The sequence below is a fragment of the Syngnathoides biaculeatus genome, chromosome 6 (assembly GCF_019802595.1).
Source record: "Syngnathoides biaculeatus isolate LvHL_M chromosome 6, ASM1980259v1, whole genome shotgun sequence".
NCBI classification, from domain to species: Eukaryota; Metazoa; Chordata; class Actinopteri; order Syngnathiformes; family Syngnathidae; genus Syngnathoides; species Syngnathoides biaculeatus.
Window position 1 is genome coordinate 16,092,394 of NC_084645.1, and position 17,578 is coordinate 16,109,971.

Consider the following 17,578-nt stretch of genomic DNA (forward strand, 5'->3'; position numbering starts at 1 on the left):
ATCGCACTCACAGTCACACCGAGGGGGAATTTATAGCATTCAATGAATGCATGTCTTTGGGATGTGGTCATAAACCGCAGGGCCCAGAGAAGAGCCACACAGGCACGGGGAGAACGTGCTAAGTGGTTGCCAGCCAATCGGAGGGCACATCGAGACAAACAGCCGCATTCACAATCACACCTAGGGGCAAGTTAGAGTGTCCAATTAATGTTGCTTGTTTTTGGGATGTGGAAGGAAACTGGAGTCTCCGTAGAAAACCCACGAAAGCACAGGGAGAATTACCAAACTCCACACAGTCAGGTCCGGGATTGAACCCAGGACCTCAGAACTGTGAGGTTTACTGTAACGCTTTACAGCTGCTCCACCGTGCCGCCTGACTGTAAATAACCAATGTAATTATCTTGGATTATACTTCAAAAAGCACTTTAATAAGACTTGTTTCACGAAATTCCATTGGTACAATATACCGTGTATAATTGACACTGTTGACGAACTGTTGCGTAATTAATTGACAGAACATAATGGGGTAGTAGTTATGTGAGAAAATAATCACAGATAGGGACATTAAAATGTTGACAAAAACAAACAAACAAACAAACAAAACAAAACAGCAATAACTAGAAATATGAATAAACAGTTTGGTGTATTAATAACTACATTGTCCATAATGCAATGCGCTCACGAGCCTAGGACTGCGACGGCAGTGGCGAGAAGACGTTTGTTCAGTAAGTGGATTTTGTTAGGAAAATCAAATCTGTCGTCTTGTAACATCATTGTTTCGATACTAGCGACTTTTATGTATTTGTACGCACTCTTTCAATGATTTGACAGTTTTCAGACTTCCTAGTATACCCGCTAGTGTTAGCGTGTCTTCATCATTCAGCTACTCAAACGGAGAGAGCACTGTTTAGCTAGCATACGACTGTGGGTCCTTTAGCTACGTGTTTGTTTTGAGCTTTTGATATTGCTGGTGTTAACGCCAATACTCTAGTAAATGACACATTCTTTTGATCGATTATTACAAAATTAGTCAAAACAGCCCATCGTTTTCTGTTAGATGTGCACAAACGTCAACACTGCCGTCGTTACACTTTAAGGCGACGTCAGCATGGATGCAGGCTTGACTGACACAGCCCAACTTTTACAGGTTGCTGTTGAAACTAATTTTGCTTTCTTTTCACGCGCAGTTTGTAAAACTTCGAGATGGATCAAGACAATTCTGAGGTTTGTGTACGTTTGTTTTTACATAAAAGCAAAACACATTTATATAGCATATTTCATACACAATGTGTTATTCATGATCAAAAGCTTATAAACTTAAAACGGGAAAAAAACGAAAAAGCACAATTAAAGCAGCGTACAATGCAAAAAAATATTTAAAATTTAAAAAAAAAATCACGAGGACAGTTTTTAACATGCATTTTAAAACACTTACACTTCGGTCTGACGTCACTTGTGATGGCAATTTATTCCATTTGCGAGCAGCCAATTGCGTCACTGCGTGCATCATAATAGCGAAGTTGTGCTTCATCAAGTTTCCTTTGGACTCTGAGCCACAATTTGACCTGAGTCACTTAATCTCAGAACTCTACTGGGTTTGTATTCTGTAAGCATTTCTTTCATGTATTCAGGACCTAAACCATTTAGTGATTTATAGACTTGTAGCAGAAGTTGCCTCACCCAGTACATTTGTAAAGGAAATACCATTTGGTACAAAGATACACCACACTTGTGTAAAAGCCGCAAGTGCCCACATTGAAACCCACATTAAGTTAGCAAACAAGAGATATTTACAAGGAAAGACTGTACACAGAAAGAGTTTTCGAGGTTTTAATAGCTTATTTTATCTTGACATAGCAACAACACGGTAGCACCAACAGGGCTGGTTTAAAAAAAAAAAACAAAAAAAAAAACCAGCCGGGGCAGCTATGCAGTAGCAACACGGTAGCACAGCACTAACAGAGATGGTTTTAAAAAAACATACCTAAATCACTGAGACGCGGCAGTAACACAGCAGAAACATGCTAGCGTGGCGCTAATAGGGTCAGTTAAAAAAAGCAACATACCGGTAAAAATAGCTGAGACACGGCAGCAACACACTAGCACAGCGCAAACAGAGCTGGTTAAAAAAAAAAACATACCGGTAAAAGTCATTTCATCGGCACTGCTCTCACTCTTACCTTTTCCGCTCGTGTGCCCCCTTGCGGCCGTTAGAAAAATGCATAAATTAGCTGCGTCACTGCATAAGCCGCAGGGTTGAAAGCGTGTGGTGAAAAAAGTCGGGGTTTATTGGCCAGAAATTACGGTAAATGCTCTGACCTTTTGGGGAGTCAAGTCAGAAGACCATAAGAATAGTCAAGACTACTTGATATAAAAGCATGGATGAGCTCAGGCAAGCCTTCACTCTGGATATGTTCTTCATATGGTAGAAGGCAGTTTGACTTATTTATTTGATATGACTGCTGAAAGTCAGGTCGGAAATTATCAGTACACCAAGGTGGTAGACTTGGACTTTGGTCTTAGTGGAGTGAGTCTAAGTAAAGCGATACCTCTACTTACTAAATTAATTTGTTCCAAAGTCGTCTAGTAATGTGAATTTTTCGTGCGAAGAACCCCACCTCCCCCGCCAAAAAATAAGCATTCAAAGTTCATAATGCAAAGAATAATAAAAATCATATTCATTTACCTTTGGGGTTGGGGGACTATGTGACGAGAAGCAAAAGTTATCCTGGAGGATGAGAAGGAGTCAAACGTTTGACAGCTGAGAGAAAACATATGTACAAATGTATGCACGCATACAATTTAATTCCAATCAGGTTTCTTAGAGTCCATAGTGAATAAAGATGAGTAAACTTGCAATAAACATAAATGTAAAACTCACAAAAAAGTGCTATTTTAACAATTGTGTGCTAGCTTATGACAGCATGTGAAAGCACGAGTGTCCAAGGGAAACAAAAAGCACCATGGGCAAAGATTGACCAAGGATATGTAATGCAGTGGATAAACTACACTATGTACAAAAGTTTTATGCACAAATATTAAATGCAAAAAATGTTTTAAGTTAAACAGTAATAAATACTTTATTTATTTAAGACTGTATTATGTATTATCAACAGTATTAATAAAATGTTCTGCCATTATTGAGCATTTAATTTAGTTGGTTGCAGGATTGTGTTCTGACAATCACAGGGACCAGGACAAGGGTGTCTTGTGGCCTGTCCTGAGATATATATTACTGCTTCATCAGCACGTGTACAAAGATTATTATTCATGATCGTTGTACAGACAATTTTGAAAAACAATACAAGCACAAACCTAGCAAAATAGAAATAGAGATAATTACTGATATTTTGAGCATATGCATTGCTGCAAATTGGTGGTGCACATTGTACATTGTTTTTTTTTTTTTTTTAGGTCAACTTTGGGGGTGCGAATTATACTTAAGAACACATTATACACGAGAAATTACAGTAGTACTTTTTGTGTATGTAAACGTTTGTTTTTCTCTAAGAAATTCTGTCATTATTGTGGCATTTAACAAAATTAAATAATTTTGGTGATCCTGACTGACCTTAAACAGGATTAGTCAGATTTGACTTAAAACAGTGAGACAAAAAAAAAAAAAAGGAAATGTTTCTTCACCGTGTATGTAAACCTCTGGCTTTATAAGTAGTAATCGTTCAAGTCAAGGTAGTATTGACTATTCAAAACAGATGCTAATATACTAACAAGTATATGAATATTGGTTTAAAAAATAAAAACAAAGACTTGCGGTCAAACTGGAAAGACTTGAAATTTGTGTAGTTATACATGTATTTAAATTCTTTCATCACAGGATGAGTCTTTAGGCCCATCAGAGGATCCTTCAGAAGAGGCACCACCATGTCTTCCTCCAGGACTTTGTAAGTTTTAACTTTTTAACTTCCCTTACAAAGTTCTCACCTGTGATTGCTGGTTTGTTGTACTGTACCGTGAAAAAAAATATCCGACCCCCTCCTGAGTTTTTTTTTGGACATCTATCACACACACGAGTTTCAAATCATCAAACCAATTTTAATCACTCAGAGACAACCCAAGCAAATACAAAATGAATTTTTCAAATTATAGTTCAATGTATTAAAGCACAAAAAAAAAAAAAAAAATCCAAAACTTTCAAATCCTCTGTGAAATTTTTTTACAGTATCTTGGTTTGATTTCTGAATGGTTATTTATCTGCTGGTTTTAACCCATTCATGGGCAGGGTGGCAATTTTTGGCCTTATTGAGATAAAAGTCTCCTAACAGGCCAAAATCAAGGAAATAACACTTCGTTTTAGTTTAACGCATAAAACAAAGGGCAAAAAAGATGTACCCTCTCGCGGGCAGCGTCCTAAAACTGGGACGGGTATATTATCAATTCTGTGAAGTGGTACATACTAGAAATATGTTTATTAATTAAATCTTATTCTAGAACGACACGCATTAATAACACTGATGGATTAGCATTTTGAAGACAAACCTGGTTGCATACTGACCTTTCTTCTCATGGAAAACGCTCAATGTGTACTTGAGGCAGCCATGTTGGGTCACAAAGTAAAGGGAAATAACTCCGTGCTAACTTTGACCGATGAGTTGTCTTCTCATGATACCAAATTATGGCTTCAGATTCAAACTCTTAAATATTTTGATATACTGAAGGATATATTGTGTGAAAATCATAATGTCCCAAAAATGGGACGCTGCCCGCGAATGGGATAAATCTCTTAATTCTCTTTAATTCCACATTTCTAATTGTGACCTTTTTTATTCATCCATCCAAAAAGTTTAAAAAACATTTATAATGAAAAAAATACTAAAAGTAGTACACACTAAACTAACATAAAGCAATTTTGAAAAAATAAAAACTAACAATCACACGCTTAAAAACTAATTACAAATAAACAAATTTGAAAAACGAAAATCAAAATGACCAAACTAATTATAATGAAAAATCCAAATGTATTACAACCCTGGAATCCACCAATACATTTTCAAGTGTGTCCACTTGTATGGCCTTTTTGTAACTCCTAGCAGTTCCTCTGTATTTCTGTTGCAACCTGCTGTCAACCCTCTATGGCACTCAACAGTAGTCTGACAACACCTTATTTCAAGCCTCGCAATGGTGATGTACTGTTGAACAACTGTTTAGTATTCGTCTTGGTCTCTTGATGTCCAAATGTGAACAGCACTATGACGAGGACAGTTTGATAGAAGTTTTAACTGAACCAGAAAATCTCAAATATCAGAATCAGGTTTATTTCTGAGTACATAACAACACATAAGGAATTTGTCTCTGGTAGTTGGTGCCGCCTAGTACGACATATAGCTCGAGTATGAAGAACAGAACAAACGAACTAACAAGAACAAAGGACAATAGACTGTCAATTGACACTGAACTTTTTTCGTTATAAGAAGTGAGAGTTGTGGAAGGATGCAGTCTTCTAGCATTTAGAACAGTTGGAGTGGCCATTAGAGCGAGTGTCCAGTGCAATAAAAATTGTGCAAACGCTCACATGATCTAACCAGAGCAGTGATTTCCAGCCTTTAGGGAGCCAAGACACATACTTTACAATTTAAAAATCTCACGGCACACCATCAAACAAAAATGTCATAAAACGTAAATCCAAAAACTGCTGTATGTACTTTTCGCCATCTAATAGAAGACTATTCATTTGTTCAGTTTGTCAATATGCCTCACTAGCATAAGTAGATGAACAAATATACTCTATTTATTGTAAATGTATGTATGTTTATATATATATTTTTGAGGAAATTAGTACACAAATATATAGAGTAAATCAACAGGTCATTTAAATAAACTCCTTGCTTCATTTTGTGATCGGATCAGTTATTTTTTAAATTCGATGAATGGCCCTAAAAATCCCAATTTTATAAATCCTAGTTTGGAATTGAATGAGGTTTGTACATAAAATGAAAATCTAGACAATGTAGTTCTTTGTTGCACTAATAACGATGATCTTTATCCAGTGGACAGTGAAGCAATGGAACTACTGTGGCAATATCGAGCCCAGCGTCGCCAGTCATCACCTGAACTCCCAGAGACTGTGACTCGTCTTATTTCCCCCGATGGCAGCCTGTTGTACCTGGTGGGGACTGCCCATTTCAGTGACAGCAGCAAAAGAGATGTGGCTACGGTGAGCTGTTGTTACCTTGGGATTTTGCTAGCCCTAATTTTCTTTTTTATGTTGTTGTTCTGCTTTATCTTAATTTTTCACTGAACATTTCCATTCTATCTTCCTGTTCTGTCTGCCTTGTTTCTTAATCTCTTTCTTCCCCCCCTCTGCTGCAGACGATCCGTGCTGTACAGCCCGATGTGGTGGTTGTGGAATTGTGCCAGTACAGGGTGTCCATGCTGAAGATGGATGAGAATACATTGCTGAGGGAAGCCAAAGAGATAAACCTTGAAAAGGTCCAGCAGGCCATCAAGCAGGTGAGACTCTCATGGAGAAAAGGAGAATTCATAAAGTTCATAGGACAGTTTCCTCAAAGTTGTATATTTTGTAGTCTTTACACGATAAGGATTTTTGGGGCCAATTTTTACCGATCAGATCACAATGTGGATCGCTGTGTCTACTTGTTAATTTAATGTATATACTTGTGTATTGTATCCTCTGTATCTTAAAGTATTCTCTATTCAGGTCATGTATTTTAATCAGTCAGGTCAAACCAACATTATAACATGACAAAAATAATGTGTGCTAACTAAATATATTTAAATTACTTCAGACACAACAAAATTCACACAAACCAAAATTTTAGAGCACAATTCAACAGAATGCCGGTATGTTTATGTACAACTTTCCTAGCATTAGCTTGCTAGGTTGCATAACGTTTTGTTGCCCTGCATACCGTATTAGAATTAAATTTTAATATATGTCAACATACCTCAAGCAATCATTGAATGAAAGTTCTCTCCCGAGCACAAGTGACTACCAGAACACGTTTTTTTCCCCATTTTGTTCTTATACACTCAATGTTGCAACAATGTTGTTGTAGTCCCCATGATAAGTGTATCCAGTCCCGTTTGGAGTTGACAAGATAAAACCCACTGATCATAAAAGATGGGATGCAGTGTTATCGGAATACAAGATTTCACTGCAGTAGTCTAACAGAGTGCAATTGTGAAAAAACAAATTTGTCTTGTATTTTAATTCAGGCTTTTCATGTTGTCTGTCTCAGACATGTTGTTCGTCACACACCGCAACATTTTTAAAAAAAATAACTATTGGCCATAAGTACCTTAGGTACTATGTCAAAAGACACACAAAAAGGCTAAAAATAAACTTTAATAATGTTTTTGATTAAATTATACTGTACACAATAACATGTAGTAAATGTCTTTTCTCATGGGATTGGGGAATTATGACAAGTAGAGCAGCATAATATGCTAATTATCAATAGATGGCGCTCAAGCCATTGAGATTGGTTTATATTGTAATGTATTGTTTCAGTTGTAAATCCAAAAATTGCCTCTTCTCCTTTTATCTTTGTTTGTAATACACCTCTGCTTGACAAGATTAAAACAAACAAAGATGCAGCCCTTGTCACATTCCTCTTCCATGTTGAATTGATTGGCAGTTTCAAAGATTGTTGCTTTGGTATGATTAGGTTAATTACGCAGCAATTGCCATCCCTACATCCAGGTTAGGGTTTAGTTTTAGAAAATCAAAGAATAAAAAGAATAATAACTTTGTGTACTGTATTGTATTCCCAAGACAAATAAGATGGTATTCCAAATGCAGTATTCACTGACAATGTGGCTTCACCACAGCAGCTTTTGTATGATGGACTGTCATCTGAAGGAGGCATATCTGTTGAGTTTGTTTTTCTGTCTGTCAGAATGGCTTGATGTCTGGCTTGATGCAGATTCTCCTGCTCAAAGTTTCCGCTCACATCACTGAGCAGCTTGGCATGGCTCCCGGAGGGGAGTTCAGGGAAGCCTTCAAAGAGGTAAAAACATTGTCACTATTTTTGCCACACACTAACTCTTAATTGCATTTGATTCGCCCCATGCCTCTTGTCTTAACACAGGCCGGACGCGTGCCATTCTGCAAGTTTCATCTTGGAGACAGGCCCATCCCTGTGACGTTCAAGAGGGCCATAGCTGCTCTCAGCCTATGGCAGAAGGCTCGTCTTGCCTGGGGTCTTTGTTTCCTTTCAGACCCAATCAGGTACTTTACACACTCTTTTAGGAGGGATCAACCATAATAGGGACAGGAAATTGTTCCTTGTTAGTTAGGTATTATATCATTTGGACCTCAGGCACACCCATAGATATCTTTGTAACTCTCTTGTCTAGTTCCTAGAGCTTGGACTCTCACTTAAATCCATCCATTTTCCTGGCAGCTTATTTTCACTAAGGTCGTGGGTGTACTGAGGCCTACCTCGACTGACTTTGGGCAAAAGGAGGGGTAAACCCTGAAATGGTCGCCAGTCACTCACAAGCCACATGTAGACAAAGAACCTTTTGCACTCACATTCATACCTATGGACAATTTGGATTTTTCAATGCACCTACCATGTGTGTTTTTTAAATATGGAAGGAAACCACAATCCCGGGTGGGGGGAAAAAAAGCGCATGCAAACTCCACACAGCGAGGATGGCTTTGAACAGTGGGGCATATGTGCTAACCAGTTGTGCACCGTGCTGCTCACTCTTAACATCAATAAGAGTGTTTACATTCGATTGCTCCATAAATTTTGTTTAGAAAAAAAAAAATGGGCTCACTGCTGAAAGAGGCTTGATTTTAGCCTTGCTCTCCAGTGAGCCTCACAGATACGGAAGCTGAAATGGGGCCATCGTCGGAGAATGCGGGTGTAGTGGTAGATTTAATGGGAAAATGTTGCTCCAACACAGCGTGCGGTCAAGCTGCAGCAGCTACGTACCCAGAAGGCTAGCTTGAAAGGCGGCAGTTTGGTCTAGTTGGTAAGAATTTATACCTCCAATGACCAGTGCTAACTGTGACCAAACAATGTGGAAAAATCATCATGAAACTAATATCTGTATGGAGACACACCTATAACTCGTCAGTCATTAGTTTTATTATTTTACATTTACTTGTTTACGTCCTCACGAATAGCGAGTGGAGATATAGAGTCAGTCTTAATAACTAAAGTAGTTATTGTACAAATGCGCTTACAGACATAGTTAAATGGGGTTGGCTGTAAAATAAAGGAAGTACCGTAATCTCTTGTGTATAATGAGGATAATATGGAGGACTGCCAGTGATTAACAGAATTTAGGTAGATTTGAACATAGTTGAGTTCAACTTTGCATAGTAATACTGGCTAAAATGCAGAGGGGTTGCGTCAGGAAGGGCATCCGGCATAAAAACTGTGCCGAACAAATATGCGTTCATCTAAGATGACACGCTGTGGTGACCCTTAACGGGACTAGCAGAAAGGAAAAGAAGACTCTTAGTCTTGTGATGTTATGTTGGATACCCCTTGCAGGTAAGATATGCATAAATTTGTAAATGAAGTTTAAATATGTGGTTTTGAAAACCTGAAGATTATATCAAGCCCTGTTTTTTTTCCCAGTTCTTGTTTTTGTCACTGAAAGCTGCAACTAACACAATTGTCCGTGACTTAGAAAACAATCATTTGTATGCAACACTGAGCTTGTCATGTTGCTTTTTGGGCATATTTCAGCAAAGAGGATGTAGAAAAATGTAAACAAAAGGACCTGCTTGAACAGACCATGTCAGAGATGATTGGAGAGTTTCCAGCTCTTCACCAGACCATAGTGGCTGAGAGGGACATCTACCTCACGCACACGCTGCGCCAGGCTACACGCTGTGTCGAAGCTCCCCCTAACGCCCATAGTGAGTATTAAATCGTTTTATGAACGAATGTGTATTATATAGCTTGTCCTGACAAAGGTGGCAAAAATGTAGGTGCTCATATTGGTTTGGCAGAGTTTTCACACTGAATACCGTAATTCATTTAAATCAATTAAATTTTTTGTATTGACTAAAGAAACCTACAACTTTTTCACAAAAAGAACAGCTGGCATTACCATGTTTTAGTTTGCGTCTGTTGTTGATGGTGGCACGTTCCTATCGAAACCATCTTTGAGTAGACCAAAGTAAATGTTACAATATATTCCTTAATTTATTATCCATTAATCTGTGTCTTGTTTGTCTATTCTGATGTTATCATCTACACTCTTGTAGAAGTGCCTGCTGTCGTAGTGGGAGTTGTCGGAATGGGTCATGTCCCAGGCATTGAAAGAAACTGGGATAAACATCTCAACATCAATGAAATCATGAGGTATGTTTAGCGTTTCATTAAGTAATAACAGATCTGTGTCGAAATGTGCTACACTTGTTATATTTATTTAACCTTTTTTTACTAATAGTAATGACGGTAAATAGAATTAGTTTTAAAGGGTAGGTTGCGACTGAGCATGTCATCTGTGTCTGTTGAGCAGGTACGGAGTAGTCAAGTGCTCCGTTGGTGTTCATAGCCTTATGTAATCAAGTTGTTAGAATAGAATCGGTGTTGGTTAATAGTGCGTGTGTAGTCAATCGGTTTGTGTTTTTTGGCAGCCGTTGTTGTTGTTGCTGCAAATCTAGAGTATCTCACAGCTATAGGAGCCAGCTTCTGGAGCAAGCAGTCGGAACTTGTTTGCTTCCATAGTTAATACATCAGAACCATCTTTATTTACCAATTATATCAAAAACACAATAGAAATTGGAGCCACTGTAGTACACACACACACACACACACACACACACACACACGTGAGTGGCACACTCGTGGTTAGTTGGTTAGCACATCTGCTTCACAGTTCTGAGGAGCCAGGTTCAAATCCGGCCCCACCTTTGGGGAGTTTCCATGTTCTCCCTGTGCCTGTGTAGATTTTCTTTGGGTAGTCTGGTTTCCTCCTACATCTCAAAAATATGCATGGTAAATTAATTCAATACTCAAAATTGCCCATAGGTGTGACTGCTTGGTTGTTAGCATGTGCCCTGCAAATTGACTAGCGGCCGTTTCAGGGTGGGAAAGATTCCAGCACACCCGCGACCCTAGTGAGTATACTGTATGTGGTATGGAAAATGAATGGATATACATATTTTCATTTAATTTTTTGTACCACCTATCCTTAAACCGGTACCTTATCGATGATTGGTTTTCCTGGGGCATAAAATTCATCTGTGACCTTGACTACACCAGAGCTTTGCACGGCTTTTACTGGGGAAGTTTCAAACATTCACGTTCATTACTCAAGTACCGGTAGAAGGATTTGAAGTATCAATTCAACCTTTTTATTCAAGCAGAAGAAATGGTTTCAAAAGTACTTTAAAAGAAAAGGCAACGGGGAAAAAACTTGAAGTAATAGCAAATGCTTACGGCACGCCACAGAAGCCTATTGGCCACTACCTCACCTTGCCAAAACCTTCCCTTTTCTCAAGGTATATAATTATAATGTTACATTAAAATATTACATTGAAGGCCACCTGTTTCATTTGCGTATATGCCCATCGGAAATGACCGCAAACTCACCTGACTTGAACCACATTGAAAATTCATGCGACATAGTCAAGAGGAAGATCAGTGAATTAGAAACTCGAAAATGCAGATGATCTGAGGGCTAATATCAAAGCAACTAACTATAAGAACATCTGAACTGTTCCAAAGCCTGATTACCTCCATGCTATGCTGCCCTGATGAGGGAATTAATCAGGGGGTGGGCCAACATAATACTGAGGCCATAGATTTTCATACACTTTTCAGGAAGCAAACATTTCTGTGAAAGATTGTTTTTTGTTGGTCACATGAACTATTCTATTTTTGTGAGATACTTTTTTTTTTTTTTAAATCTGTCTGCCATAAATATCAACATTGAAACAAAGGTTTAAAATATTTTACTTTGTATGTGGTGAACTAACATCCATTTTCTGTACCGCTTATTCTCATTTGGGTCACAGGTGTGCTGGAGCCTATTTCAGCAATCTTTGGGTGAGAGATGGGGTACACCCCGAAATGGTCGCCAACCAGTTGCAGGGCGCATGTAAACAAATCATTCATGCACACATTCACACCTACGGGCAATTTAGAGTCTTCAATCAAGTGAACTAATATACAAATTTCATTTTTTGAAAAAAGTCTCAAAATAATGGGCTTTCCACTGATATTCTAGTTTATTGCCACATACCTGTACTATTTATCATTAACTTGTTTTATGGAGTGGAAGATATATGACTATCTGAAGTATTGCAATGGTGCAAACAGTCACTACTGTACCAGTTATTGGTGACCTTTATTTTAAGATGTGTGTGTGCATCTGAACATACTTCCAACTTTGAATGATAGTGTATTGGATGTCTTGACGTGTAACCAGACATAGCAAACATTTACTTCATGATAGTACATTACTAGGTCACTACAATATGTTGTGAATGATGAATCAAGTGATCATAATGATGATAATTTTTCCACAATTAGTTTACAAGTATTGCATGTAGCAATGTAAATTCAGATATCGTTGCTAATGTTAATCTCAAGTCTTACACCCTGTCCACCCCCATGATAAACTGTCCACTAAATATGCTTTTAAAGGTTAACGACAGAAAGTTTTTGAAAGTCATCAAGTGAACATACTTGGCTTCGCCAAGTTTGCAGAGTGTTGGAAAGGAGTTGTTATGGCATCCAACCATCGTGAGAAATTATTCCAGGTACAGCCAGAGATGTACAAGGGTGGCTGGGGCAGCTTGTATTCAGTTGGCAATTTTGGTTTGAGTACTCTGCCATGGACATCTTCAGCCTACTTAGAACTTGTGCTGTTTGATGAGTGTAAACTAAGAAAGTTAATTTAAGAAAATCTTAGTTTTATTTTTCATTGTTTAGGTAAAGTGAAAAAAGTGTAAAAAAATGGGCAGTATCTAAATTCAGACATCCAATTTCATTTTTTTTTAAGTTTATCTGTGCTCTTATTTAAAAAGGAAAAAAATGAAAACGGGTGCTTGCCAATTATTGAGTGATTCCAACCCCCCCACCCCCCACCCAATGAATACTGACTAGCGACCAGTTCAGGGTGTATTCCGCCTTTCATCAGAAGTTAGCTGTGTGATAGGCTCCAGCACTCGTGCGATAACCGACTTGGAAAATGGACATGAACCTAATAATTTGGAGGACTACTTTTTACTTGAATCATATTTTACAGTAACAATACTCTTCCTTGAGTACATTTCCTGGTTTCTCTCCTCTACCCACCACAGAGTAATAGAAACTCCTGATAATATAATTCATTTCTCTTTGTCTGCAGTGTTGCACCCCCATCTCAGTTTGGATGGGTTTTGCACACGGTCGTGAAAGGTGTCATGATGGGAATGCTGGGATATGTCTGCTACCGTGCTGGAAGGAGTTTGGTTCGAGCTCTGTTGTCTTCATCTGCAGTCTCATCAGTTGTGGACAATCTACGACCATCTCCTGTTTGACCTCACAGGTCAGCTGAGAGATATCACAGACCGACTCATTAGATTCATGAAAACCGTGCATCTTTTACCTATGGCCTTAAAACAAGTTGTGGCTGAAAGGAAGGGTTGCCAACCCTTAAGGAACTCAGGGTGGCACCACATCTTGTGGTGCGCCAGTGGATATTCAAGGGCTTTACTGCCAAAGAAACCTACACAGGATTATGTCATTTTGTGAAAAGGCTTTATTCTGTTAAGTTGAAAAAATAATACTGTGGTTTGAATGCTTCAAAGTTTACTACTTTTTAAAGATTGAGGGAATTTATTTTTAATGGGTACTCAAATCCATAAGGAATCATCTTCAGCCAAATGCCCCGGCAATAATTCCATATGATTTTTCGCTTTCCTTAGCCCATTCTCTTGCCACTTTATGGTTGGCTATCATTTTATATGTATTGCAATGAAATGAACTATAATACCAAATGCAAAAATACCATGTTTTTTTTTTTCTTGCAACTTGCTTTTAAATTTTGGGATGAGTGAGTTATGTGATTAAATTCCTACAAAATTATTTATTTGGCATATATTTGTAGACTTTGATTGACATTCAAAGTTTTCCAAGTTCACAGTCTTGCTTATGCTTAAAAGTGCCTCTCAATGCTTCAACAAGTACCAGTATGTGATTTTTTTTTCGTTTGTTTTATATACTGTCTTGTTTCTAAAGGGCATATTTTGGTTATAAAATGGTTATTTTAAATGTAGACTTAAGATCTGATACATAGATTTCAATATAACCAGTGCCATAGCCCCTACATTCAATTGCACATCATTGCAGGTAAGGCTTATTTATGTTCCTCAGGGTTAGTAATGTAATGTATTAATAGTAATCCTCATCATTGTCACCATCACAGACCAAGAGGACTATTAAAATAAAGTGCCCAGATTTTGGCATTGATTGGTTGAGGTTCATTTACTGGTTTTGTGTGTGCAGGAAGTCATCTTGAAAGCCTGCACATTCCAGCATTTACAATAACAATGCACAAGCTCTTTGTTCTGCAATGCATATATTTGAATGTCAACCAATACTCCATAATTGCCTCTCAGTAGAAACCAACTTTAGCTACTCTGCCTGTGCTGCTTTCGATCATTTCAATGAACTAACATTGAATTCTACCCATAATACAGGTGATGTCACAAGCTAAGAGTTTCAAGATATTTTCATGGTCTCACAGCTACAAACAAAATGCACCTCCCTTGTTTGTTTTTTAGTGAGACTATGATTGGGTGATAATGCCCTTTATAAAATCTTATTGGACCTTGAAATGTCCATTCACTGAAGACGTAATTGTCTGTAAATTGATGTTTAACATGAAATTGCCTCTTGTTACATTACAAGCAAATGCCATGATCTCGTCTCAAAAACATTTTTTATACATGGAAAGTTAACTTTAAAAGAAATCTACCAAATAAAAAAATATATTATGGAATGAAAGGAATACCCAGAGCAATTAATTCCAGTTTGTTCGAAAGACAAGGTCAAAGTTGTGAAAATACTGTTTCCCAACCTTTATGGAACTGAGCCACCGATTTCGCTGTACATGGGGAAAAATATCATTCATGGTACACCACCAAACATGTCACAAAATGTAAACATTATCATCTCACTTAGTCTTACTCTGTATGAAATCTGTGCCTGTTTAATGAAACAAAAAAGGCGATATATGTACTTGTAAGAAGCAATAACTTGTTCTGTCGTGTGAATGGCAATGAGTGGATAAACATGTTTATTGTACCGTACGGCTTATGCCATGGTAATGGAAGAAGATTTATTGTTCTTGTGCATATACTGTATGTTGCTTGCATGGATTGATGAACAAATATGCAATTACTTCATATTTTATTTTCTGGAAAAATTCAGTGAAGTTGGATCATTTCAAACGGCTTTATCTCTATGGTACACCACTCTGGTTGCAAATCACTGCTGTGGGGGACATTGGTTGCTTTGTGACATCAATGGCAAACCCCTGTCAATGATTCTGCCACAAGTAAACAAATCCCTTTACTGTGTATCGTTTGACAAGAGCAGAGAGGTTGCGATAGGGTAAATGGCTTGAATGGTGATTTTAGGCATCTTTTCCACCATAATTTGAATGTAGAGTAAGATGAAAGGAAGAGATTAGATGAAATTTGAAGGTAGAAGAAAAAAAGCTGCAATTTCCATTTCATCAGGTTAGTTTATTCAAAATGAGACTCAATCAAACTCTAAAAGGCCTACATGATCATTTTAAAGGCTAGCTCATGGTTTGCTCAATTAATCAATCAAAAATCTAAAATGTTACATTTGCTGGCGATCTAAAAAGTCTGTATACCCCAGTTCAACCGCCGGGTCTTTTGACAGTTGAAGAAAAATAAATCCTTTCAAAACTTTAGTTGTGAGGCCAATAACCTGCAGAACTTAATAAAAATAATCATTTTAAAAGTGGGAAAAAAATGTTGCTGTAATGTGGTTTCACAAGTTCGCAGTCACATTCACCTCCCAAAGTATTGGAATGATAAGGTTAGTGTTTTTGTTGTATACTGAAGACAGTTTCATATCAAAAGATAAATAAGTTCAGAATTTTATGTGATATGTGATGGTATTAAAATCTTATGTTAATTTAGGACAGAGCATCTTTTGTTTGAATCCCTCCACTTTTGAAGTGATCAAATCTATAGGAATATGGGACAGATTGATGGGTGTTTGTAGTTGCTCAGGTGTTACCGTATACATTGTTTAAACATTTGTGTTTGATGTTGGCATTGGGTTTTCATCTCTGAAAATGCCATTCGTTGTTAAGCAAACCTGAAAACCAGAAAGCTGTCTCTGGGAAGAAAAGCAAACTATTTTGACGCTGAGCAAAAAGGTAAAATCAAATCAGAGCTATTGCTCAAACACTGGGCATAGCCAGTACAATTTAAAATGACATGCAAAAGAAAAAAAAATACTGGTGTGCTGAGCAACAGACGTCGAACAGGTCGGTCAAGGGTTATCAACAGCAGATTATGACAAACATTGTGAGAGATTTTAAGAATCACCCATAAACAACAATTAGTGACTGGTGAGACCTAGATTAACCACTACCAAAGTGATTGGGAGGCCATAGTACCGAGAATGAAAGGATCTGCTTATGATCCAAAACACACAAGCCCATCTCTCAAGCATGGTGGTGGAAATGTCGTGGCTTTGGCTTCCATGGCTGCTTGTGGAAAGGGCTCACTAGTCCTTACTGATGATGCTAGCAGCAGAATTAATTCTGAAGTCTACAAAAACATTTTCTATTTATTTACAGAAAAATGCATCCAAACTAATCGGGAGAGTGTTCATCATGCATCATGACAATGACCAAAAACACACTGCCAAGGTCTGTAAAATCTGGACAGGACAAGTCACTCACCAGCCCTTAACCCAATAGCGCATGCATTTAACATTCTGAAGAGGTGACTGAAGGGAGAACCCCCAAGAAACAAACAAGAATAGAAAGAGGTTCCAGTAAAGTCCTGGAAAAGCAGTTCAAATGATGAATTCAAGTCTGGTGAAGTCAAAGAGTCGCAGGCTCGTTGGAGTTATTGCAAGTAAGGGTTTTGCCACCAAATATTAAAGGTTATAATTTAAAGTTAATGTCTGTTCCACTACTTTTGCTCACTTAAAAAGTGGGTTTTCTTGAAACAAGATATTCTGTGTTGTTTAACATGTCTAAATGAAAATACAGTACCATGAAAAAAGCTGTAATTCTGAATTTTTGTCTCCTGTTCATCTTTTGATCTGAAACGCAAAGATCTACCGCATCCAACAAAAACAAATGAATAGACCTTGGCTTTCCAATAGTTCTGGAGGGGACTGTTTTACTAGAATTGCGCCTGTGTACAAAATTAACCAATTACTGTCAAACGCTACATTGACTGAGATCAGCAAACACCAGCCAACATTTTTAAAGTGCCCATAATCAGCCTCAATAAATTTCAACCTTGGTTCGCAGACGTTTTGGAAGATTTCAAAAGTTTTGGTAAATTTTAGTCAGGCTTGGAAGTTTTTCTGCGTAATCCAATGCCTCTTGATATCCGACGCCATTGTCCAGATATTAA

General features: G+C 37.8%; 1 protein-coding gene across 3 annotated transcripts; it reads left to right on the forward strand.

Annotated features, from left to right (window-relative positions):
• Positions 1-316: 316 nt before the first annotated feature.
• trabd (TraB domain containing) lies at positions 317-14,411 on the forward strand. 3 transcript variants are annotated; one of them, XM_061822192.1, is made up of 10 exons: positions 317-392; positions 1,188-1,224; positions 3,836-3,902; positions 6,006-6,172; positions 6,328-6,468; positions 7,878-7,988; positions 8,070-8,209; positions 9,690-9,862; positions 10,214-10,310; positions 13,309-14,411. In XM_061822192.1, the coding sequence occupies exons 2-10, from the start codon at positions 1,204-1,206 to the stop codon at positions 13,478-13,480; spliced, it is 1,089 nt and encodes a 362-aa protein (XP_061678176.1). In that variant the 5' UTR covers positions 317-392; positions 1,188-1,203; the 3' UTR covers positions 13,481-14,411. The 3 variants fall into 3 exon arrangements, with proteins under 3 accessions (XP_061678176.1, XP_061678175.1, XP_061678178.1); XM_061822191.1 differs by lacking the exon at positions 317-392 and adding an exon at positions 622-725; XM_061822194.1 differs by lacking the exon at positions 317-392 and adding an exon at positions 786-804.
• The last annotated feature ends 3,167 nt before the right edge of the window (positions 14,412-17,578 follow it).

Excerpts from the sequence above, each read along its gene's own strand:
- trabd (XM_061822192.1), top strand. The coding sequence starts at position 1,204 with ATGGATCAAGACAATTCTGAG. Across the intron at positions 1,225-3,835 it reads TGGATCAAGACAATTCTGAG|GATGAGTCTTTAGGCCCATC; the intron begins GTTTGTGTACGT and ends CTTTCATCACAG. Across the intron at positions 10,311-13,308 it reads AACATCAATGAAATCATGAG|TGTTGCACCCCCATCTCAGT; the intron begins GTATGTTTAGCG and ends CTTTGTCTGCAG.